The sequence below is a fragment of the Adiantum capillus-veneris genome, chromosome 3 (genome assembly GCF_014529385.1).
Source record: "Adiantum capillus-veneris isolate H3 chromosome 3, ASM1452938v2, whole genome shotgun sequence".
Classification (NCBI taxonomy): Eukaryota; Viridiplantae; Streptophyta; class Polypodiopsida; order Polypodiales; family Pteridaceae; genus Adiantum; species Adiantum capillus-veneris.
The window spans coordinates 126,096,859-126,121,467 of NC_140933.1; the positions used below are offsets into that span (position 1 = coordinate 126,096,859).

The following is a 24,609-nucleotide window of genomic DNA, read 5'->3' on the forward strand; positions in this document are numbered from 1 at the left end:
AGCTTCCCATGACTTTACCTAGGACATAGGAGCTCATTTTCAGCATTGGAAGGCATCCGATGCGTGTTTACAGGGCTGTTTTGCTGCGTTTTCAGCGATACGCAGGTTTTGGCAGCCATGGAAATCTTCCCCTTTTTGCATCTATTTGTTCACAGATGCATTACAGGTCAAGGGCAGCAGAGGGGGCGCTCGATTTATGTTGGGGGGATGCTTCATTGAGAACTTGTCACAGGTTAAGAGCTATGGAGTGCTTGCTTTCCTCTCTATGTACAATGTGGTGCTAGGAGTGATGACCTGCACACTACACACTGCTCTCTCTCTCTCCCCTACGTGCAGTTATGTGATGCCCCACGAGGGCTCTTCATTTGACTGATGTACAGCTGTGTGGTTTCATGCTTTTGTGCTGAGGCAAGAGCCTCCTTGAGCAGGAACATGGGTAGCTAGCTGCTACTCCAAAGCAGGCACCGGTGAGGGTCTTAACCTCACCATACAGGTGCAAATTCAGCGTTGTGTATGCGCAGAAAATTGACTGTTTTTCAGCCATACGCACGCCATAACCTTTGGGAATCGTGCCCCACTGGCAGAGAATAGTTCGGGGACTATTTGGGGCTGAAAACAGGGCAAAAATTAGTAAATATAGCAAGCTGAATTTATTGTTATTGGGCAGGAATCAGGCGGTATACGCCGGTGCAAGTAAGATCCAACATGATTTCGCGCAAGTTTTGGGGCTGTTATGCTACCGAAATTCGGCCAAATCAGGTAATATCTAGTGTGATACAGGTAAAGGATTCCCAGGACCTTACTTTGTAATTTACCCTCTCAAAGAATAAAGAAATACCGAGAGGGGCGCCAATTTTGGGGCCTACAGGTTGTCGGCGTTTGCTCGGGGCATTCTAGCTTCCGAGTCGTGTGTGTATTCAAGTGTTAATTCCCGTCCCAGGTTTTCTTTGCAAAGTGCTCTGTGTGTGTCTAAAGTAAAGAATTCCGGGTGAAAGCCAACGCCTACCGTCCCACGGGCCGGTTTCAGATGGACCCGGATAGAGACTATCCGTGATTGGCCCGGTCTGAAGAATGTCCATGAAGTTAGAAGCTTTTTGGGCTTGTGTTCGTACTACAGGCGGTTCATTAGAAAGTTTGCAGTGGTTGCTTCCCCTTTACATATGTTGACGCAGAAAGGAGTCCCTTTCTCGTGGGGACCCACAGAGGTGACTGCCTTTTAGACACTGAAAGAGAAATTGACTACAGGACCAGTTTTGACTTTGTCGGACTTGCAGAAGTCATTTGAAGTATACTATGATGCTTGTGGTCGTAGTGCCAATAGAAAAGAACAGACTTTTAGCACTTCAATAACAACTGAACTGAAGGAGAGAGACGACACGCGCCAAGGAGTGGTGGAATTCCATCCCAGAGAGTATTGGCCCCAAACCTTGGCGCCGCTTTCGGTATTTCTTTATATTGCATCAACACAGTACAAGCAGGTACTCGAGACTCTGCACCTTCTCTAGGAAGCATGCCAGAGAATGAGCCCTAACCTCATATTTAAAGGCCCTTGGCCTAAAAAGCAATTACAGTGAAAAGCCTTCAAACTTAAAAGCATCCGGTCCAAAAGCAAAGCCAAAAAGCTGCCAACGTAAATCACAGAAATCCGTACAGCCTGCCACGTCATTAGCTAGCGCAATTTTCAGAAATCTCTCTGCTACCCTTAGGGTTAGGCTTAGGGTTAGGGTTTCTGTAGTTTTAGGGTTAGGCTTTCCAGAATTAGGGTTAGGGTTTTCAGAATTAGGGTTAGGGTTTTTGCTCTCGGGCAACCCCGTCATCACTTTGTGACACTTCTTCTGTTACTTGTTCTTCTTAGGGTTTAGGCCCCTCGGCCGCATCTGTAAGTTGGCTCCATTCTTTAGGCTTTGACAAGACAGCAGTTTGTTACACCGGGTGCGGTCTTAATGCAAGAAGGCCATGTCATTGCCTACGAGAGCCGATTGTTCTCAAGGCCGGAATTGACAACACAGATTTATGAGAGAGCTTTTGGCGGTTATCCATGCTCTTACTTAGTGGCGACATTACCTACTCAGAGCGGATTTTACTGTCTTTACTTTCACAAGACGGGCACCACGGGATACCACTATTACAAGACGGGCACCACGTGCCAATAGAAAAGAACAGACTGAACAGACTTTTAGCACTTCAATAACAACTGAACTGAAAGAGAGACAACACGCGACACGGAGTGGCGGAATTCCACCCCAGAGAGTATTGGCCCCAAACCTTGGCGTCCCTTTCGCTATTTCTTTATATTGCATCAACACAGTGCAAGCCAGAACTCCGGACTTTGCACCTTCTCAAGGAAGCATGCCAGAGAATGAGCCCTAACTTCATATTTAAAGGCCCTTGGCCTAAAAAGCAGTTTATAGTAAAAAGCCTTCAAACTTAAAAGCATATGGTCTAAAAGCAAAGCCAAAAAGCTGCCAAGGTAAATCACCGAAATCCGTAAAGCCTGCCACGTCATCAGCCAGCGCAAAACGCGAAAATCTGTACAGCCTGCCACGTCATCATGTCAGAGCAATTTGAAATTTTGCCACGTCATTAGTTTCTGTGTGTGCGCAGGTCTTGCTTTATTTTAATCCTTTGTCAGCGTAACAGACTTGGACACTCCAAGTCAAGAATCAATCGCGACAACACCAAATAACCAATTCAAAACAATTCACAAATTACAATAGATTTGCACTGGCCCGACGGAGTTCCGTGCGTAGAGATATTGGCCCCAAAGACTGGCGCCCCTTTCGGTATTTCTTTATGTATTAAATCAATTGTCAAAGTACTCTCAGACTCTGCGTCCAGATGCTCTGCAGAGTGAGCCCTAAACCGTGTATATAAAGATTACAAGGGATGCCCAAAAGCAGATCGCCAAAAGCTTGAAAGCAACAGCAGATTCTCTCTCTCTCTCTCAATGAGAGCAACAAAAAGCAATTATGCCTTTCTCTCTCTCTATCTGCCAAAGCGTAGCCAAAAGCTGAGATTTGCGTCGCTAAAAAAGAAACAATTTTTTTTCCTACCTCCGCGATTTCTTGAAATTAGGGTTTTTGGCAAAAATTAGGGTTTCTGCTGTCAATAGCCACGTCATCACTTTGTGACATACCCCCCTCTTAGCAGACACTGACTGTTAGTACCTACGTACTAAGAACACACATCTAGCACATGTACAAAATCGACAGTCACATCACAGGACATCACCAGACATCACAAGACATCACATGACATTCAACATTCATTCGGATCTTAGACCATGATTTATCGGCAATGTAGCTAGCAATCACATCTAGGTCCAATCGGGACCTCATCGATGTCCGATTGACTAACCCATATGCAACCGTGTCTATTCGAGATCAATCAGACTAAATTGCTTCAATCATTTCGTCTATCAGTTGCTGCACTCAAAAGAAGTCAAGAACAAATCAGCATCATTATCAGGAATCCCATTTCATAAAGTCATCCAACAGAATACTGTCAGCTCTCAGTATCCCTGAAGCTCAAAGAGACATCAGTGACTTTACTATCAAAATCAAGGCATCTGTTGACAAAGGAGCGGAGTAACTCCCCTCCTGTGCATCCTACTGCACCAGATCTTCGGCCAAGCTGAATTTTTGGGTTCCGTTTGGAGTAGACTATGCTAAACCAAAGCATCGAGGTAAAGTTTCACAATCCGAGGAGTATCTGCTAGGTCCTCCTCCTCCATCCACTTCGCATCAAATACAGGCAAGTTCTTGAACTTAACCAAGAACTGCCTTCTGACTTTACCTTTCTTCGTATCCCTATGTGCCAAAATGTGTTCAGGAACAAGGGTCTCCTCGTTTTCTTCCACTTCGGGGTGCTCATCAGTCTCCCCATTATCAGGCCGATCACCCTTAAAAGGTTTCAAGAGACCCACATGGAATGCATTGTGAATCCTCCAAGTTTCAATTGAAAGGAGACATCATTTATCTTTTCAGTGATCTGGAAAGGTCCGTAGTATCGCATACTAAGCTTTGGAAAAAGCCTCTCCTTTCCCTTTTTTTTTCGTAGGCCTGCCTTCTCAAAAGGTAAGAGCACCCAATCATCCTCCTTTAGTTTCAAGTCGCGACAATGGCGATCCCCTGCCTTTTTTTGTCGTTCTTGAGACTTCTGCAAAGTCTCGCGAACCTTGGCAAAAGCCGTATCCAAATCTCGCGAATATTCATCCGCGTCAAATATCTAATCTTTCGTGCTCAGGAAGGATGGAACATTCGCAGCACTTTCAATAATCTCAAATGGCGTCTTCCCCGTGGAAGAGTGTATTGTGTTATTGTAGGCAAATTCCACCAAAGGTAAGTTCTTTTCCCATTGAGTCTTCTGATCTGAGATACAAGACTTCAATAAATCTAAAACCACTGAATTGGCAATCTCAGATTGCCCGTCAGTCTGCAAGTGGATTGATGACGAGAACTGCAACCGCGTGGCAATGTTCCCCCAAATTGCCTCGTAAAACAAACTCATAAATCTGGGGTCTCTATCGGAGACAATCGTCTCAGACGTGCCATGTAATCGGAAAATCATCATGATCATTCTGTGTTCTCGGAGATCAAAAATGAAATCCATTTCAATACTTTCCCAGGGGTGGGTGGGTATGGGTAAAGGCTGTAACAATCCCTGCGCCTTATGCCTGTCAAACTTGACCTTCTGGCATACGAAGCAACTACGCACAAACTCTTCCACATCCTTCTTGAGTGTCGGCCAAAAGAAGTATCTCTCTACCCCTTTCATGGTGGTAGCAATGCCGCGGTGACCCGTAAAAAGGTGGACAGTGGCATTCGATCATAACCTTTTCCCTCAAGGGCTGTGTAACGGACAACATGGTTTTTTTTTCATCAAGTAGCCTTCCCGAAGGGAGTATCTAGCTACTGTCTCCCCATCCCGTATCCGTGTGAAAATATTTGCAAAATCTGTATCTGTGGCATACTGATCGACCATATCCTCGAAGCTCCTATGATGTATCGCGGAAATAGCCAGAACCAATCCGCCACCACATTCTTTTGTCCCTGCACATGAACAATCTGGAAGTGAAACTGTGACAAGATGTTCGCCCACCGCATGTGCTTTTCCGAAAGCTGCTTCTGTGACAAGAAGTAGCGCAAACTCTGATGGTCTGTAAAGACAGTAAAATCCGCTCCAAGTAGGTAATGCCACCATTGAGTAAGAGCATGGATAGCCGCCAAAAGCTCTTTCTTATACATTTGTGCTGTCATCTCCGGCCCAGAGGACAATCGGCTCTCGTAAGCAATGACATGGCCTTCTTGCATCAAGACCGCACCCAGACTACGACCACAAGTATCACAAAATACTTCAAATGACTTCTGCAAGTTCGGCAAAGTCAAATCTGGTCCTTGTAGTCAATTTCTCTTTCAATGTCTGAAAGGCAGTCACCTCTGTGGATCCTCACAAGAAAGGGACTCCTAAGAATCTGCAAAGGGGAAGCAACCTCTGCAAACTTTCGAATGAACCGTCTGTAGTACGAACACAGTCCCAAGAAGCTTCCAACTTCATGGACATTCTTCAAATCGGGCCAATCACGGATAGTGTCTATCTTGGCCGGATCCATTTGCACTTCTGCTCTGAGACAAAGTATCCCAAAAAAGTGTATCTCTGAAGCAGATGATCTCTGTGTTCTGCTTCATTCTTGGAGAAAACAATGGTATCATCAAAGAAAGTGCCAACAAATAGTCTTTACTCTTGAAAAATCTTGTACATCATCCGGTTTAAATGTCGCAGGAGCATTGGTTAAGCCAAAAGGCATCACCAAAAAAACTCAAAGAACCCAAAAGTCATCAGAAAGGCTGTCTTGTAGACGTCTCCCGGTGCGATTCGGATCTGATGATATCCACTCTTCAAGTCAATCCTGCTAAAGCACGAGGATCCCTGTAACCTGTCGAGTATATCATCGATCTTAGGAATCGGAAATCTGTTTTTGATGGTGATTTTGTTGAGAGCGTTATAATCAATGCTCATTCTCCAAGATCCGTCTTTCTTCAAATCCAACAACAATGGAGAGCAATACGGTGAAGTACTATGCTGGACAAGACCCTTTTCTAAGAGGTCTTTCACTGGGTTCACAATCTTTTCATTCTGTACTTGGCTCACATGGTTCGGTGGCCGGTTCGGTGGCGTGCTTCCAGGTATCAGGTCAATGGTCTGATCTTCAGGTCCTCTGAAAAACAATCGGCATGAGTGTGGAGAAAAATCTTTGCGTTCTTTTGATCAGGTCAAAACATATTCAACCTTTATCCATCGTTCAGTTCTCTCCCAGAAGCACGAGTAAAGAAACTGAAGTTCATCAAGTACAATCTCTTAGCCCTTCATTTATTAAAGTCGCTTTCTCGGCCCGGTAGTCAACCACGGCGTAGTTCTTGTGGTACCAAGGGATCCTGAGTAGAACGTCAGTCGCGTGCCCTGAACACCCCTGTCATTGCAAACAATGTTTATTAAGGAGTTAGCTTCTCCTTTTTGCTCTTTTTATTAAGGAGTTAGCTTCTCCTTTCTACTCTTTTGATCAAGGAGTTAGCTTCTCGTTTCGGCTGTTTTGATCAAGGAGTTAGCTTCTCCTTTCTGCTCTTTTGATCAAAGAGTTAGCTTCTCTTTTCGTCCAGATCAGAACCCTTGATATTCCGGCGTAGTAAAATTAGCCATCACACCCAGACCGTACTGATCTTCCACGGGTGCCTTGATGCACTAAAAAATTACATACCCAGGCAATCTCATCCAATTAGGAATATTCAGTAATTGACATATCACAATGCAACACAAATGCTCACATATGCATGTTACAAGACATAGAAACATAAAGCTGCCGATGAACACTCCCCCCGCAAATAACCATCCAGGTCCGGGCCATGAGCTGTTCAACGACTCCCTCATCACTCCTCCCGCAAATAACTTAAAAAGGTCCGGGCCATGAGATATAGAGGCCTTTTACAACCAAATGCCCCCCAGACCGCAGCCTGTGTCGTTTGGAGGTGTTGAGAGTAACTACTGCTCAGACTTCTTAATACTCCCCCTGTAAAATAACTATGCAGGTCCGGGCTATGAGTAATAACAATAATACTCCCCCCGTAAATAACCACAAGGGTCCGGGCCATGAGCAAAAATCAGGAATCGGGGACGGGGGTCGGAATGGCAAAAAAAAAGAAGAGTTTTTTTTGGCATTTTTTAACCTACACACATGCCACACACATAGAGCATCACTTTGACCACAAATTTGCACTAAATAGACCAAAGAACACGAGTCATATAGGCGGAAATGTGCTAATAAGACATCGATGATCGATGGATACAAAATGAGAAGTGCATGCCACAAGGGCTCAAGAGTCAAAAAGCTCAAAGGACTTAGGAGTCAGGACAAGCCTGAGGCCTCAAGGATAACAAAAATTACAAAGGGCTATGTAGTATGTAGTAGGTAGAGTCGTAGACTCGAGAGTCGAGTGATCAATGATCATAAACTGAAGAAGTGCTCGCCTGCTGAATCTCCATATTGTCGTCGTAGTCGAGGTCGTCAGCGACGTATGAGGGCTCTGGGAGGCTCGCATTGAGGCTCGAAGTCCTCCTCTAGCTCCTCCAAAAGTGTATCGGCCATAGATGGATTCTCTTGTGCCATCTCCCACTCAGTGAAGGGATTTGCCTTGTGTGCGACGCTCTTGGCAAGCATGCACAAGTTAGTGCTCACAAACACCAAATCATTGGCCCTCTGGACCCGAAGGCGATTCCTCTTCGTAGAGGCAATGTGGCTGTACACACTCCATAGTTGCTCCAAGCAACTAGTGGTACATGCTTGGCTAAGGACACAAACAGCCAAGTGCTGCAAATGTGGGCCATCTCCTCCATAGTCCTCCCACCACAAAACCGAGCCAATCTTGTTGCGATCAAGTTGTGAATCTACACATCCATAGGAGCCCTTCTTTTGCCTGTAGTTGAGTAGCTCGTCTCTAATCTTGCGCCTAATGTCACTGCTAGGCTCAAGGCGCTCCAATGCAAGCCGCCATCCTTTGCTCACCTCCTTGTCGGTCTCTTGACGCCTTCCCTGAAACTAAGGGTCAAGCACATAAGCTGCCACATGAAGTGGAGAGTAGTATCCATTCCACCTTGACTCACACAAGCCATGAATCTCCTCATACTGAATAGGGTCAGACACAAGCTTCTCAAGTGCCTCTATCATCCGATCCATGGCTTCGTAGACTTTGCATGGTATTGTCTTTGAGAAACAGGAGCTCGAAACAAATCTTGGATCCTTCTCTTGCAAGTGATCTTAATGGCTGATGCCCTGTAATATATGAGCGGTGAAGACGGGAGCGCGTCCGATGCGCGATGAAGTAAGGGTGGGAGTGGCTGATAATCAAATTCCGATAGCTCTGTCTGCTCTTTTGTAGGACCGGTATGCATCTCGGGATACCACTGTCACAAGACGGGCACCACATGCCAATAGAAACGAACAGACTGAACAGACTTGTAGCACTTCAGTACAACTGAACTGAAAGAGAGAGACGACACGCGACACGGAGTGGCGGAATTCCACCCTAGAGAGTATGGGCCCCAAACCTTGGCGCCCCTTTCGGTATTTCTTTATATTGCATCAACACAGTACAAGCCGGTACTCCAGACTCTGCACCTTCTCAAGGAAGCATGCCAGAGAATGAGCCCTAACCTCATATTTAAAGGCCCTTGGCCTAAAAAGCAGTTTACAGTAAAAAGCCTTCAAACTTAAAAGCATTTGGTCTAAAAGCAAAGCCAAAAAGTTGCCAGTGTAAATCACGGAAATCCGTACAGCTTGCCATGTCATCTGCCAGTGCAAAATGCGAAAATCCGTACAGCCTGCCACGCCATCATGTCAGCGCAATTTTCAAAATTTTGCCATGTCATCAGTTTTTGTGTGTGTGCACAGGTCCTGCTTTATTTTAATCCTTTGTCACCTGGGGCCCCATCAGACGGGGTCCCCATAAGTTGGTAGGACTTGTTCTTCTGTTATTGGTTCTTCTTAGGGTTTAGGCCCCTCGGCCGACATCTGCAAGTTGACTCCATTCTTCAGGGCTTTGACACGTCAGCAGTTTGTTACATTTACAGACTATCAGAGTTTACGCTACTTCTTGTCACAGAAGCAGCTATCGGAAAAGCAGATGCGGTGGGTGAACATCTTGTCACAGTTTCACTTCCAGATTGTCCATGTTCAGGGACATAAGAATTTGGTGGCAGATGCTTTGTCTCGAAAGCCGTTGATTCTGGCTATTTCTACGATACATCATAGGAGCTTCGAGGATATGGTCGGTTGATATGCCACAGATCCCGATTTTGCAGACGTTTTCACAGGGATACGGGATGGGGAGACAGTAGCGGGATATTCCATTCGGGATGGCTACTTGATGAGGAAAACCATGTTGTGCGTTACACAGCCGTTGAGGGAAAAGGTTGTGATTGAATGCCACTATCCACCTTTTACGGGTAACCGCGGCATTGCTACCACCATGAAAGGGGTAGAGAGATATTTCTTTTGACCGAGACTCAAGAAGGACATGGAATAGTTTGTGCGCAGTTGCTTGGTATGCCAGAAGGTCAAGTTTGACAGGTATAAAGCACAGGGATTGTTACAGCCTTTGCCCATACCCATCCGCCCATGGGAAAGTATTGCAATGGATTTCATTTTTGATCTCCCGAGAACACAGAGTGGTCACGATGGTATTTGGACTGTTATCGACAGATTTAGCAAGCAGGCTCATTTCATTCCAGTGAAGAAAACAGTCAAGCCGGATCAATTAGCGAGACTGTTTGTGCCCAGATTTTCAGATTACATGGCATGCATGAGACGATTGTCTCCAACAGGGACCCCAGATTTACGAGTTTGTTTTGGAAGGCAATTTGGGAGAACATTGACACGCGGTTGCAGTTCTTGTCATCTTTCCATCCGCAGACTGACGGGCAATCTGAGATTGCCAATTCAGTGGTTTTAGATTTATTGAGTTTTATATCTCAGATAAAAAGACTCAATGGGAAAAATATCTACCTTGTGAGTTTGCCTACAACAACACGATACACTCTTCGACGGGGAAGGCGCCATTTGAGATAGTTGAAGGTGCTGCGAAGGTTCCACCCTTCCTAAGCACGAAAGATAAGATTTTTGAAGCGGATGAATACACGCGCGACTTAGATACGGCTTTTGCCAAAGTCCGCGAGGCTTTGCAGAAATCTCAAGAAAGACAGAAAAAGGCAGTGGATCACCATCGTCGCGATTTGAAATTGAAGGAGGATGATTGGGTGCTCTTACGTTTTGAGAAGGCACGCTTGAGAAAGAAGAAGGCTTTTTTCAAAGCTTACTATGAGATACTACGGACCTTTCTTGATCTCTGAAAAGATCAATGATGTCTCCTACCGACTGAAACTGCCTGACACTTGAAGGATTCACAATGCATTTCATGTGAGTCTCTTGAAACCTTTCGAAGGTGATGTGCCTGATGATGGGGAGCTTGATGAGCAACCCGAAGTGGAGGAAAACGAGGAGATCCTTGTTTCTGAAGAGATTTTGGCACATAAAGACACAAGGAATAAGGGTAAAGTAAGAAGGCGGTTCTTGATTAAATTCAAGAACTATCTTGCATTGGATGCCAAGTGGATGGAGGAGGAGGACCTAGCAGATACTCCTCAGATTGTGAACCTTTACCTTGAAGATTTTGGTTTAGCATAGTCTACTCCAAACTGAACCCAGAATTCAGCTTGGCCGTAGATCTGATGCAGTGGGATGTACGAGAGGGGAGTTACTCCGCTCCTTTGTCAACAAATGCCTTGATTTTTAGAATACTAGAGTCACTGATGTCTGTTTGAACTTCAGGGATATTGAGAGCTGACAGTATTCTATTGTATGACTTTATGAAATGGAATTCCTGAATATGAAACTGATTTGTTCTTGACTTGTTTTTAAGTGTAGGAACTGATAGACAAAATGACTGCAGCATTTTGGCCTAATTGATTTCGAATAGACATGGTTGCAATAGGGTTTAGTCAATCGGGCATCGATGAGGTCCTGAGTGGATCTAGATGCGATTGCTAGAAACATTGCCGATAAATCATGGTCTAAGATCCGAATGAATGTTGAATGTCATGTGATGTCCTGTGATGTGACTGATGATTGGTACATGTGCTAGATGTGTGTTCCTAGTGCGTCGGTACTAACAGTCAGTGTCTCCTAAGACAGTTTATGGTCTCTGTCTGTTTTGCAGGCGTAATCGAGGGCAATTTCAATGCTTTCAAGAGGGGGGTATGTGACAAAGTGATGACGTGGCTGCCCGCTATACACACACACACCCTCTGTTGGAAACCCTAATTGCTGGAAACCCTAACCCTAATTTCCCTAACCCTGATTTTTGATGTGGCGAGTTGACACGTGGCAGTTGTACGGATTCCACGTTTTATGGCGTGAATTGCCCCAGCTTTTGATCATTGCTTTTCCTACGCAATGTAGCCAGAGAAGAGAAAGCCTCTTTGCTTTTTTTTCATTAAAGCATAAAGAGAGAGAAAAATTACAAAGCTTTTGAGCTTTTGATTTTCAGCTTTTGGGCTCTGCCTTTGGCATCCCTTGTACTCTTTAAATATGTGGGTAGGCCTCTCACAACTCAGAGCCTCTGGACGTAGAGTCTGAGTGTGAGCGCCTGTCCACACTCTTGTACTTTGAACTCAGATTAATACAAAAAGAAATACCGAAAGAGGTGCCAGTCTTTGGGGCCAATATCTCTAGGCACGGAACTCCGCCAGGCCAGTGTTGAATCAACTGTGAACTGTGAACTGTGAACTGTTTTGAAGTGGTTATTTGGTGCTGTCGCGGTAGATTCTTGATTTGGAGTGTCCAAGTATGTTACAGACGTGGTGTCACAAACTAGTAACGTGGCTGCCCACTACTTACACACCCTCTGGCAAGGAAGCAGCAAATGATGACATGGCTGAAAATGCTGATGTGGCTGGCTGCCGGTTGGGTGACACGTGGCAGGCTGTACGGACGCTCGCGTTTTGCGGTGAGAATTGCGGTAACAGGAAAAGCATGCTGATTTGCGGCAGTTTTGCTTTTTGGGCTTGCTACGCATGTTGGGAGAAAGAGAGAGCTTTTTTGCTTTATTTTAAAAGCTAATTATGGACAGCTTTTTTGGGACTTGCTTTATTTTTACAAGCAAGAGAGAGAAAGAGCCTTCGCTTTATTTTGCTTTTGGGCTCAGCTTTTAGCATCTGTTTGTAATCTTTAAATATGTGAGCAGGCCTCTCACAACTCAAAGCATCTTGACGCAGAGTCTGAGTGTGAGCGCTTGCCCACACTCTTGTACTTTGAACTCTGATTAATACAAAAAGAAATACCGAAAGGGGCGCCAGTCTTTGGGGCCAATATCTCTAGGTACAGAACTGCGCAGGGCCAATGTCAAATCAATTGTGAACTGTGCACTGTGAACTGTTTTGAAGTAATTATTTGTGCTGTTGCGGTAGATTCTTGACTTGGAGTGTCCAAGTCTGTTACAGTGGTATCAAAGCACGGCCGATTTCTTTTCTACGGGAAATCCGATCCCTATTTTTTTTCCGCGGCACTTATGGCTTCAGACAAAGATCTGTCAACTCCCTGTACATCCAGAGATGTGGGAAGGGATCACAACGAAGATTCACGTGAGGAGTATGGCCCGCCTCGGCCTACTCAGGCGGAGCTGGAAGATATGGAGCGTCAACGATTGATCGGCGACGCAACAAAGATGATGCTTAATTTTGCGAAGGACCCAAAATTTGCAAAATATAAGAGTGAGACCTCTTTCGAGGAGGTGCACACGCAGTGGCAGAAGACCACAGAACCACCCAAGAAACCTCCTACTCCCAAGATGTACACGGAGCAAGAATAAGAAGAGGTGGTTGATGCACGGATTGCTCAGCTTTTTGACGTGCAACATAAAGCTAAAAAGCACGACAAAAAGCAGAAGAAAGGCACCGACTTCCCGGGTTATTTGGGTCGTCAGTCTAATTTTGATTCGGCAACGAAACAGAAGAAGCGTGTTCGATTTGAAGGAGTACGCAGTTCTTCTTCTTCTTCTTCTTCTGACAGTTCTTCTAGCTCATATGACTCGAGCAAAGAAGACAGAAAAGACAAAAAGCGAAGCAAAAAAGCAAAGCTTCGGGAAGGGCAATCCATACCCGGGACATGCGCCTAACCAACCCAAAGATCTCAAAGATGGTGGCACGACAGTCAAATTTTTCACTTTTTCCGGGGTGAAAGATCGCAAGAAAGCATTGCAGTTCCTACAGCAATTCGACAACATCTATGCTTTGGGGAACGATACAGAAGAATCCAAGATTTCTCGAGCAGCGGGATTTCTTAAAGATAATGCTATGCAATGGTGGAGTTCAATCGCGACACAACCGCATGCTCCAAGGACTTGGCAAGCTTTCAAGACAGTTTTTGCACGTAGTTACACGACTTCGATGTTTGAAGTCCGGATTTTGGCAGAGTGAGGCAAGTTGAAAATGCTTGTCACCGAAACCATGGACGACTAGAACCAAAGGTTTCTCGACGCGTACCTTCCGATGTCCTTCTTTTAAGTTCATTCCCTTGGAGGACCAGTGCGAGCGCTACACCATTGGACTACCATCACTATTGCAGGAGTATTTCTCTTCAAGCAAGTCTCTACCATGCAAGAGCTTATGGACCATGCCGCGGTCGGCTACAAGCTCATGAAAGGAAAGTTGGAGTTTACCACAGAAGAACCTCTGGCCACTAACCAAAACTCCCGGCAACAACGAACAAATTCTCGGGAATCCCGTGAAAACCAACCTCAACGGCCTCGTTTGACACAACGTCAACGAGACGCCTTGTTACAAGAAGGCCGATGCTTTGAATGTTTCCAAATAGGGCATACGTTCAATACACGTCCTGAGCGAGCATCGACGTCCTCTGTGCAACCTTCTGCTCCCACGACAGACATCCCCCGCGGTCACCTCCGGCCAAGAAGGCTAGACTTGCTATTGGACTAATACCCGATATTTATGGTATACACCTCGGGAGTTTTAATGAATTATGCAGAGCTTATGGAAAAGTCAACGGCTTGAAAGCCCTTATTTTCTTTGACCCTGGAGCTATGGAGAACTTCATCCATCCAGAATTCTTGAAGCAGATGCTCTTTGATTATGATGCAGAGGGTGGAGAAATTGAAGATGAGCTAGCCACGGGGCAAACTCAGAAAGTGGTACCGCTCATTGGTGCACTTCTAGTGACTGTAAGATTATCATGAAAAAGCCGATTTTCACATTATGAAGTTGGGCAATTGCGACGTTCTCTTGGGCATGCCCTGGCACGACAAGAAAGATGCAACTCTCCAGGTCCGAAACCGAACCATCACCGTGATGCATAAGGGCAAGCCCGTTGTCCGAACAAAACCGTGAATGACCTCTCTAGTTGTTTTCTAGTTAGATACTTTTGAACATTGTTTGAGAAAGTATTGTTTGAACTTTGTTTGAAATGGATGCTATTTGTTTTAAACCTGTCTTCGTGCCGATTTGAAATGTTCGACTCTGGTTTCAATACTGGTTTCATTGTTTGGTGATTTTTACTCCCGGGTGGAGAAGTGAGAAATACTGTTTTGGTGTTGTTTGAACCTCGGAACGACGCAGGCCGATGCCTAGGGAGCATTTCGTTGTATAGAAGAACAAGTAACAGAAGAAGAAGTCCTACTAACTTACGGGGACCCAAGTGACGCAAAGGATTAAAATAAAGCAGGACCCGCACACACACAAAAACTGATGACGTGGTAGATTTTCGAAAATTGCGTTGGCATGATGACGTGGTAGGCTGTACGAATTTCCATGATTTACGTTGGCAGCTTTTTGGCTTTGCTTTTAGACCAGATGCTTTTTTAAGTTTGAAGGCTTTTTACTGTAAACTGTTTTTTGGGCCAAGGGTCTTAAAATATGAGGTTAGGGCTCATTCTCTGGCATGCTTCCTGGAGAAGGTGCAGAGTGTGGAGTACCGGCTTGTACTATGTTGATGCAATATAAAGAAATACCGAAAGGGGCGCCAAGGTTTGGGGCCAATACTCTCTGGGGTGGAATTCCGCCCCCTAGTGTCACGTGTCGTCTCTCTCTTTCAGTTCAGTTGTTATTGAAGTGCTAAAAGTCTGTTCAGTCTGTTCTTTTCTATTGGCTTGGGTGGCGGTCTTGTGACACCCCGACCTCGGGCTTATTAGCCACTCCCACCCTTGCTTCATCGTGCATCGGGCGCGCTCCCGTCTTCACCGCTCATGTCTTATAGGGCATAAGCCATAAAGATCACTTACAAGAGAAGGATCCAAGATTTGTTTTGAGCTGCTGTTTTTCTCAGAGGCAGTGCCATGCAGATGTTAATAGCTACCAAGCAGCATACTCCAAGTACTTGGCAAGCTTGCAAGAAATTTTTTTGCCCGAAGTTATATGGTTTCTGACATCGTCCTTCGGAGTGTAACTTCTGGAAGAGTGGGGTATCTTGAAATGCTTGCCATGGAAACCCTAGCAGATTATATCTTGAAATTTCTTGACATCTCTCAGTAGATGTCTCTTCTCGAGTTGATAACCTTGGAGGTTCGGTGCGATTGCTATCTTGGGACTACCATCGCCGCCAAAGAAAACACTGTCTGTCCAAGAGCTGATGGATCATGCTGTGCTCGGTTACGACCTTATGGAATGAACCTAACCCTAAATTTTGGTGCAGGTTACAAGATGGAAAGTCAATGGACTTTTCGAGCTCGGCTAATGTCGAGATTGCTTTTTAAGTTTGAATTTGTTTGAGAACTTGTTTGGTGATCTTGTTTGAAATGGATGGTATCTGTTTTGAACCTGTTTTGGTGCCGATTTGAAATGTTTGACTCTGGTTTTAATATTGGTTTCATTGATTGGTGATTTTACTCCCGGGTGGAGAAGTGAGAAATACTGTTTTGGTATTGTTTGAACCTCGGAACGATGCAAGCCGATGCCTGGGGAGCGTTCCGTTGTATGCTAGAAAACCTCCGAATGACGCAGGCCAATGCCTGGGGAGCGTTTGGTTGTATGCTTGTAAAATAATTGTTGTTGTGACTCCCGGCCCGAACTTGGATGGTTATGCGGGAGGTGTATTAAGAAGTCTGAGCAGTGGTTACTTTCAACACCTCCAAACGACACGGGCTGCGGTCTAGGGGGCGTTTGGTTGTAAAAGGCCTCTATATCTCCCGGCCCGGACCTTTTAGGGTTATACGGGAGGAGTAATGAGGGAGTCGTTGAATATCTCCCGGCCCGGACCTTGCTAGTGTATGCGGAGGAGTGTTCCAAGTTGGCAAAGGCAGTGGTTGCAACAGAGGTGGCAACATGTAGTTCAGAAACTGTTGAAGCTCTGTAGAATCGAAAGGTTCTGCATAGGATGCCTCGAGAGTATGTCAGGGAGTTCATTGAGAAGGAATTGCAGGTATTGTGTAGAATCCAGAATCACCATCTTGCTCTGTTTATTCTTGGAAGAACCAATAATGCTTTTAGAAAAGTAGACACCATTATAACGGGAAGGCACCACATGCCCATTAAAAATAACAGATTGGAATAGACTTTTAGCACTTCAAAACAATCGGGGAGGGAGAGGGAGAGGAATGAAATGAAATGAAATGTTATATTAAACGCCTCCAAAAGGTCAAAATGACCTATGAGACCAAAGTGATACAATCCTTGTGGATCTAATCCAATGTCTGGGTACAAATATAAAATGAAGAAAAGTGAGACTAAAATTAAAAGACTGAAATTGTTAGCCTTAAAATCATCATCATCATCCTTGCTTGAGGACGCCCGGCATTGGAAATGTCCAAGAAAGTACTGCACCGATTGCTGAAGAGCTTCGTTACTGTCTGCCTTTGTAAATAATCGTACCGGTTGTTTCCCATGTTGTGCTAGAATAGTCTTGATTCTCTAGTGGAGCCTCTGTCGATGTCGTGGTCGCCCTTGTAGACGTGGTCAGTGGCTCTGTCCACTAATATACCTCTGTTAGAAGTGGGCTCTGAAGTCTGCTGCGAAGCATGCTCATCCGACTACCAGGATAAATGAGTGTCCATATAGGCCGGTTTGATCACATATCCATCCTTTGTTACTTCAAGTAAAATTCGAGTAGACTTTTGGAAGCGCCGGTTTGCTCTGTCTGCTCTTTGGTAGGACCAGTATGCTAATGAGTCCCGGGTCGGGGCCCGAAGATACTTCAAGTAAAATTCCAGTAGACTTTTGGAAGCGCCGGTTTGCTTTGTCTGCTCTTTGGTAGGACCGGTATGCTAATAAGTCCGGGGTCCGGGCTCGAAGATACTTCAAGTAAAATTCTAGTAGACTTTTGGAAGCGCCGGTTTGCTCTGTTTATTCTTTGGTAGGACCGGTATGCTAATAAGTCCGGGGTCCGGGTTCGAAGATACTTCAAGAAAAATTCCAGTAGACTTTTGGAAGTGCCGGTTTGCTCTGTCTCCTCTTTGGTAGGACCGGTATGCTTATAAGTCCGGGGTCGGGGCCCGAATTTACTTCAAGTAAAATTCCAATAGACTTTTGGAAGCGTCGGTTTGCTCTGTCTCCTCTTTGGTAGGACCGGTATGCTAATAAGTCCGGGGTCAGGGGCCCGAAGATACTTCAAGTAAAATTTGAGTAGACTTTTGGAAGCGCCGGTTTGCTCTGTCTCCTCTTTGGTAGGACCGGTATGCTAATAAGTCCGGGGTCGGGGCCCGAAGATACTTCAAGTAAAATTCCAGTAGACTTTTGGAAGCGCCGGTTTGCTTTGTCTCCTCTTTGGTAGGACCGGTATGCTAATAAGTCCAAGGTCGGGGCCCGAAGATACTTCAAGTAAAATTCCTGTAGACTTTTGGAAGCGCCGGTTTGCTCTGTCTCCTCTTTGGTAGGACCGGTATGCTAATAAGTCCGGGGTCGGGGTTCGAAGATACTTCAAGTAAAATTCCAGTAGACTTTTGGAAGCGCCGGTTTGCTCTGTCTGCTCTTTGGTAGGACCGGTATGCTTTTTGAAAAGCACACGCTTGATGCTCTGATACGAGTGTCACAAGACGGGCACCATGTGCCAATAGAAAAGAACAGGCTGAACAGACTTTTAGCACTTCAAAAACAACTGAACTAAGAGAGAAAGACGACACGTGACACGGAGTGGCGGAATTCCACCGCAGAGAGTATTGGCCCCAAACCTTGGTGCCCCTTTCGGTATTTCTTTAAATTGCATTAACACAATACAAACCGTACTCCAAACTCTGCACCTTCTCCAGAAAGAATGCCCGAGAATGAGCCCATGGCCTCATATTTAAAGGCCCTAGGCCCCAAAAGCAGTTTACATGAAAAGCCTTCATACTCAAAAGCTTCTGGTTTAAAAAGCAATGCCAAAAAGCTGCCAGCGTAAATCACGGAATGTACATGCAATTGCCACATCAGCATTGTCAATGCGTTTTGTGGAAATCTGCCACGTCGACATTGTCAGCACAAAATCCGGGCTATCCGTACAGCTGCCACGTCATCAGTTTTTGGCACAAGTCTTTTTTTTGTGTGTCTGGTCCTGCTGTATTTTAATCCTTCATGTCACTTGGGGCCCCATCAAACGGGGTTCCCATAAGTTGGTAGGACTTCTTCTTCTTTTTCTTGTTCTTAGGGTTTAGGTCCCTAGGTTGGCATCTGCAAGTTGGCTCCATTCTTCAGGGCTTTGACATTCCATGCAGTATTGAGGTTCAGCTTTATCCTTTAGGTTTCAGGCCCCTTGACCGGGTCCTGTAAGTTGGTAGCATTAGGATTTTTAATTCTAAACCCTTGAATCTTCTGTTATGGTTTTAGGTCCCTCGGCCAACTTCTGCAAGTTGACAGTCTTCTTCTGCTTCTAGGTTTTAGGCCCCTTGGCTGTCTTTTGTAAGTTGGCTAGGGTTAGGATTTTGGAGTCCTAGCCCCTCTTTATCTTGAGCTAGTGCATCGTCACATTGTGACAGGCATTGCTTTGCTTCTGTGCACAAAGAGTGACCCCCGGAGCCCCTTGTACATATTTAAAGGCCCTTGGCTCCCAAAAGCATCTGCTATGGAAAGCAATTGCATCCTAAAGCTAGTGGGCTGAAATCTGGCACCCAACATCAGCCTGTTAGCGCAAAATGTGGGACTGTCCGTACAGGCTGTGAAACCGGCTTGTGGGCCGGTAGGCTTTGGCTTTCACCCGAAATTCTTTACTTTAGACACACATAGAGAGAATGTGCAAAGGAAACCTGCGATGGGAATTAACACTTAAGCACACACACGGCTCGGAAGCTAGAATGGTCCGAGCGTACGCAGACAACCTGTAGGCCCCAAAATTGGCGCCCCTTTCGGTATTTCTTTATTTTTTGAGAGAGTAAATTACAAAGTAGAGTCCTGGGAATCCTTTACTTGTATCCCGCTAGATACTACCAGTTTTGGCCAAATTTCGGCAGCATAACAGCCCCAAAACTTGCGTGAAACCAATTCCCCTGCTAGAATTCACTTCCACTGGCGTATACCCTCTGATTCCTGCCCAAAAACAGTAAATTCAGCACGTTGTATTTACTGGCTTTTGCCCCATTTTCAGTCCCAAACAGTCCCTTAGCTGTCCTCTGCCAGTGGGGCACGATTCCCAAGGGTTCTGGCGTCCGTATGGCTAAAAAACAGTCACTTTACAGTGCATATACAGCGCTGAAAACACACCTGTACGGTGAGGTTATGACCCTCACCGGTGCCTGCTTTGGAGTAGCAGCTAGCTACCCCTGTTCCTGCTCAAGGAGGCTCTTGCCTCAGCACAAAAGCATGAAACCACACAGCTGTACATCAGTCAAATGAAGAGCCCTCTCGTGGGGCATCACATAAGTGCACGTATGGGAGAGAGAGAGAGTGGTGTGTAGCGTGCAGGGCACCACTCCTAGCACCACACTGTACATGAGACGGAAAGAAAGCACTCCATAGCTCTTAACCTGTGATAGGAAACTAAAAAATGAGCCGCCCAGCTATAAATTCAGCACCACTTCTTGATGCATGAGGCAAGTGCACAAAAATGTAACACTTGGCACGATTACACGCATTTTCCCAATTCGGGTTTGCCGCCTAAAAATCTCCCGACTGGTTGCTCAGTTGACTTCGCGGCAGAGTTGTAAAATGTTCCCCTAGTCATACCCGAGGTAATGATGCGAACACATTTCTTGGCCCAAAATAGTAGTTGCCTAATTTTTAGGAGATGCTTCCGTTGGGCTCCCACTGGTCATCTGACCATCTATCCTCATTGGGACCGCATCCAAAAGTGCAATGTGGCCCAATTGTCGGATACTTTCTGTTGGTGATCCCACCTTGACTTTATGCCTTTATTGAGTTCACTTCCTAGTATCCACCAACTTGCTAAGTGCGACGGGGGGACCTACATGACCTTGCACTGAGCCTAGACATCCTCTTACTATACGAATTCCAGTGTGGACCAACTTCTCGTTTGCGGGTGAAACTACCGTTCACATTGGCCATACAATGTCCGACCATTTGCAACTTCAAAAAGAGGGTCTCAAAAATAAAGCAAAAATCATTGGAAAGAAACCAACAACTAAGGTTAGCAGTTGCCATGGTCTCATGACATAGTTAACAGCTGCCACGTCCTCGTGACAGTTTGCCACGTCAGCATTTACTAATATTAAAGTGTTCTGCTTCTTTTGAGGGTTTAGGCCCCTTGGCCAAGCTCCTCCTAAGTTGGTAGGGTTAATCCTAACCCCTTTAGTCTTCAGTTTTGGGTATTAGGCCCCTGCGTCTTCAGTGGTTGCCACTTCAGCAGTTTGTGACAGTTGAGCTGGGTCTGCAACAGGATCCAACTTACGAATGCGTCGTCTTGATTTTTTGAAAGATACTGAACTGGGTATTTTTTTCCAATTTTGGTTTTTGCTTTGCTGTTTTGCATATCTGTGATATCACTCACATGAGGTCTTTTTTCAGGTTATCTACATGGCTGGATGGTGCCCACATCCTTCACAACAAGGTGCAAAGAAGAGAGGATCAGCTACTGTATCATTTGAGGATATACACAAAGTGTTTGGGAATTCACAAACTCGAGATAATACCTGATCCAAAAAAGCCTGAAGTATGAACATGATCAAACTGCTGGTTAGCGCCACATTTCAAACGTCACAGAAACAGCTTTCTTTGGTGACTCCCAGATGTGCTATGCAAGTCAATAAAGAAAAAAATTCATAAAGCTCCATAAGTCACCACAACGAAGGTAAAGACATTATGGTACAAGAACTACGTCATTTTGACTACAGAAGGCAAAATACCAACTTCAAGGTGAAGAATTACGGTCTGGATGGAAGCTGACGTTCAGATCCAAAAGTTCATATCTGTTAATTTAAGGATGATGTCCAGTCACTTTTGTTGTAGAAAAGGCTGTAAGAATTTCTGCATAGAATGAGCTTCTTGTTGCTTGGAGTTCTATGTTTTGTGTGTGGTGCGAACACATTGCGTTGCATTATTACTGAGTATTAGAGCCGGATGTGCTCGGAGATCTTGGTTGGGGTACTATACCATGTCAAAGTGGACCGATGAACTCTCTACATTTCACTATCCGAAGCTTTTCTATGCTTTTTTTTTTTTGTTTTCGGCTTGTAGTGGCATACCTAGGAGATTGTTGACGTGCTATGCTTTATGGCATCATCTTTGTGTTGGAGCTTTGAGCGGCTAGTTTGGTTGTGCGCAATCTCTTTGCCACATTCTTGCTTTTGATGAAGTAACTCTTGGAGAGGTGAATGTTGTGTCATTTCCCACCTTTTGGTTCAACAGGTTGTGAAAGCGTCATGGAAGCCATGCTGTAGGGTCTATCACAAATGCTTATGGTTGTCAAAGGTGAAGCTTTGGCAAATCCTTAGGAACTCACTCAAGGGCGAGATACCAATGGCCACTTGGAATATGTATAGGTGGCCACCAGAACAGAGACAAAGAAAGTGTAAAGAGTTTCTATCCTTAATGACTCCTTTTTCCAATGTTGATTGAAAGGACACTACTGTCTATTTCTCCTTAGTATAGGACAACACAGATGCACATATGAATTCTTGAAGGTGGCCATTAGAACACAGTTCTAGTGTCCAATTGCTTTTCTCAAGGATGGTAGGAAGGATTCTATAGTCAATGTGAACCACATTTATGCAATGTAGGTTTTATGTTTGTCGTACATTTTCTCTCTTTCTTCGCGGGTTTTTGGGAGGTGGGCCGGAGGCATGCTTCTATGAAAGTTCTCGAGTGTTTTCTCCAGTGTTCTAAACAAGGAGTAAATTGCTATAAAAAAGCCTAGCGAACTCTTATATTAATGTGGGGACATCATTGCGTGCAATGAACACTCGAATGTATGGACCCTATAATAAACCCCTTCTCCCTGTCTACTAACGTTAAAAGCATTCGCGTATCCCCTTTTCTATGGAGTTAGTATAACCTGTCGGTATGCCATCAAAATTTTATTTTGAGGAATTTTAGGCTTTACCATGTCCTTTCTCTCTCTACAAATGATTATCTAGAGAGAGAAAGGACATGTGGAAGGACAGTGAAGCATGCAAATAAGTGCACTTATGGCTTGGAAGTCTGAAAAGAAAGTGCCACTTTATAAGTGCATGAAAAGGTCTAAGATATTGCACAAATGTATCGAGACTCAAAACGGCAAAACATGGTTTATAGTGGGTGGGAACGGGAGGTAGAGTGAGTAGAAGAGCATGTGGGCCTAGAACATTTACATGCCTCTTGAAAGATCCCAAAAGAGACTAAACCTCCACTTTCACTTACACAAGGTCGATTTCAAAACTTAAAAATAAGTAAATAAAAATGTAGATCTTTTCAAGCTCTACAACCTTGTAGAAGAAACCAAAAGCTAATTTGGAGATTATAGAGGTCATCTACCGGGATTGTTAACCCATGACACATAGATACGAAACCTTATGAACCATATCATGTTGACTCATGGGCCAAGCTTGTCGGTTCCACATGTAGATAGTAGGTGATTGAGTGATCACAAATTGTATATGAAAGGTGCATCGCAATTGCAACAAATACATTTGAGTGTTGGACGTCAAACTGTAGATGCGTGTGTGGAATGACTAGTTTATATAAAAGCCATTATAAATCTAGAACTCTCTCATTCTCTGAAGTGCTAATGCAAGAAATCTTGCTCCTACTCTCCTCACTCCGTATACACCTCTATATGTCTGTGTCTGTGTGTGTGGGAGTGTGTATGCGATAGAGGGAGTGTGTGTACGCGATCAAGCATTGGCAACGGCGCCGACAATGGCAAGGCGGTTGAGCAGCAGAAGCAACCTTCTCCGCGAGCAAGGATGCCTCATCCATGGTGGCTCAAAGGTGACTGACACACCATTGCATTATGTTGAGCTTGTCAACACGGTTGTGTGCTTGCAATCTTTGTGGCTTGCACATAGCGCATAGCAAGCTCCCTAGCTCCAACAAGTATGGCAAGAGTGTAGATTACCCACACGTGAAGGTATAAATTGCTTGTTTTGGGAGCTACGGACACCTCGATTGGTCAAATGCTATGCTATAAAGTGCGTCAAGATATTTTAAATGATGCACTTGTTTTGAGCTATTGCATGCCTTAGTTCGCATTGCGAGCATCAAAATAGAGAAAAGCAAAACAAAACCAAGAAACAAAACACACGAAACGGAAGGCAAACTTCTAGTGAATGCCACACTTGTAGGGCACTGAAGTCACATATATTTATGCTCTAGATGTGTGCTAGAGCCTAAGAAAATAGAGAGTACTTCAATTTACACATGCACAAACTATCCGCCTACATCGGGTTTTGGACCTTTTATTGGAACCCAAGGTAGAGTAACTCAAGATCCACGCCTAGCGGAAAACGACTCTTCATCCCCAATTACAACATGATGGAGGGATACCCTACACCAAACCCTAAGAATTCAAATAAAAGAGTGTATGTTTTGGCCTTATAGCCTAGTGCTAGTGTGTTAGTCGATTAATGGAAATGTTTAGTAGAGCCACTTGTTCAAAACCCATGGCTAGTGAATTACATGAAGGGGGTGGGGAGGTGGACGACTCGTACAATTTCAAGTGAACCCTACACTTCAAAGGAGTGTTCACATGGATAACACACCGATTGGAATGGCTAAGGGACCCATTGATTTACCACCCTCAGAAGTCTTATAGCATGATGACAGAAGTCTTGCAGAAGTGCAATAAGTAGAGCAGTATATCCAAGCGGCTAGAGACAAGGAAATAAAAATCTTACACAAGAAGGCAGAACACCACCAAGCAATTTAAGGAAAGACCCCAATGACAATGGCTTGAATTTTTGAGCAATTTATTCACCTTGAACGGGTGGTAACGAGGAGTCTAACAATAGGTAGTGACATTGCGTTTGCTTTGAAAGGGACCTCTAGTACACCAACCTTTGATGGGTTACTCCTCAATGAAAATTGGAATATGACTTATGAAGTGAGTGGCCGACCTGAAAACTGGCTACACCTACTTTGTGGGTTGGTTGGATATCTTACAATCTACATCGAGTGCCACAAGTCTAGAGGCACAAAAACATACGACTTGCGATGTCA

General features: G+C 44.8%; 1 protein-coding gene across 3 annotated transcripts in view; it reads left to right on the forward strand.

Annotated features, from left to right (window-relative positions):
- The window catches only part of LOC147461663 (S-adenosyl-L-methionine-dependent methyltransferases superfamily protein), a 65,642-nt gene extending 44,171 nt beyond the window's left edge, over positions 1–21,471 (forward strand). For 2 of the 3 annotated variants that reach the window (XM_086509151.1, XM_086509155.1), the window contains exon 11: positions 20,983–21,471. In XM_086509151.1, coding sequence (XP_086365277.1) covers positions 20,983–21,111 — 129 coding nt within the window. In that variant the 3' untranslated portion in view covers positions 21,112–21,471. Of the gene's footprint in view, positions 1–20,854 lie in introns of all 3 variants that reach the window. The other variant, XM_086509152.1, reaches the window with a different exon arrangement.
- The last annotated feature ends 3,138 nt before the right edge of the window (positions 21,472–24,609 follow it).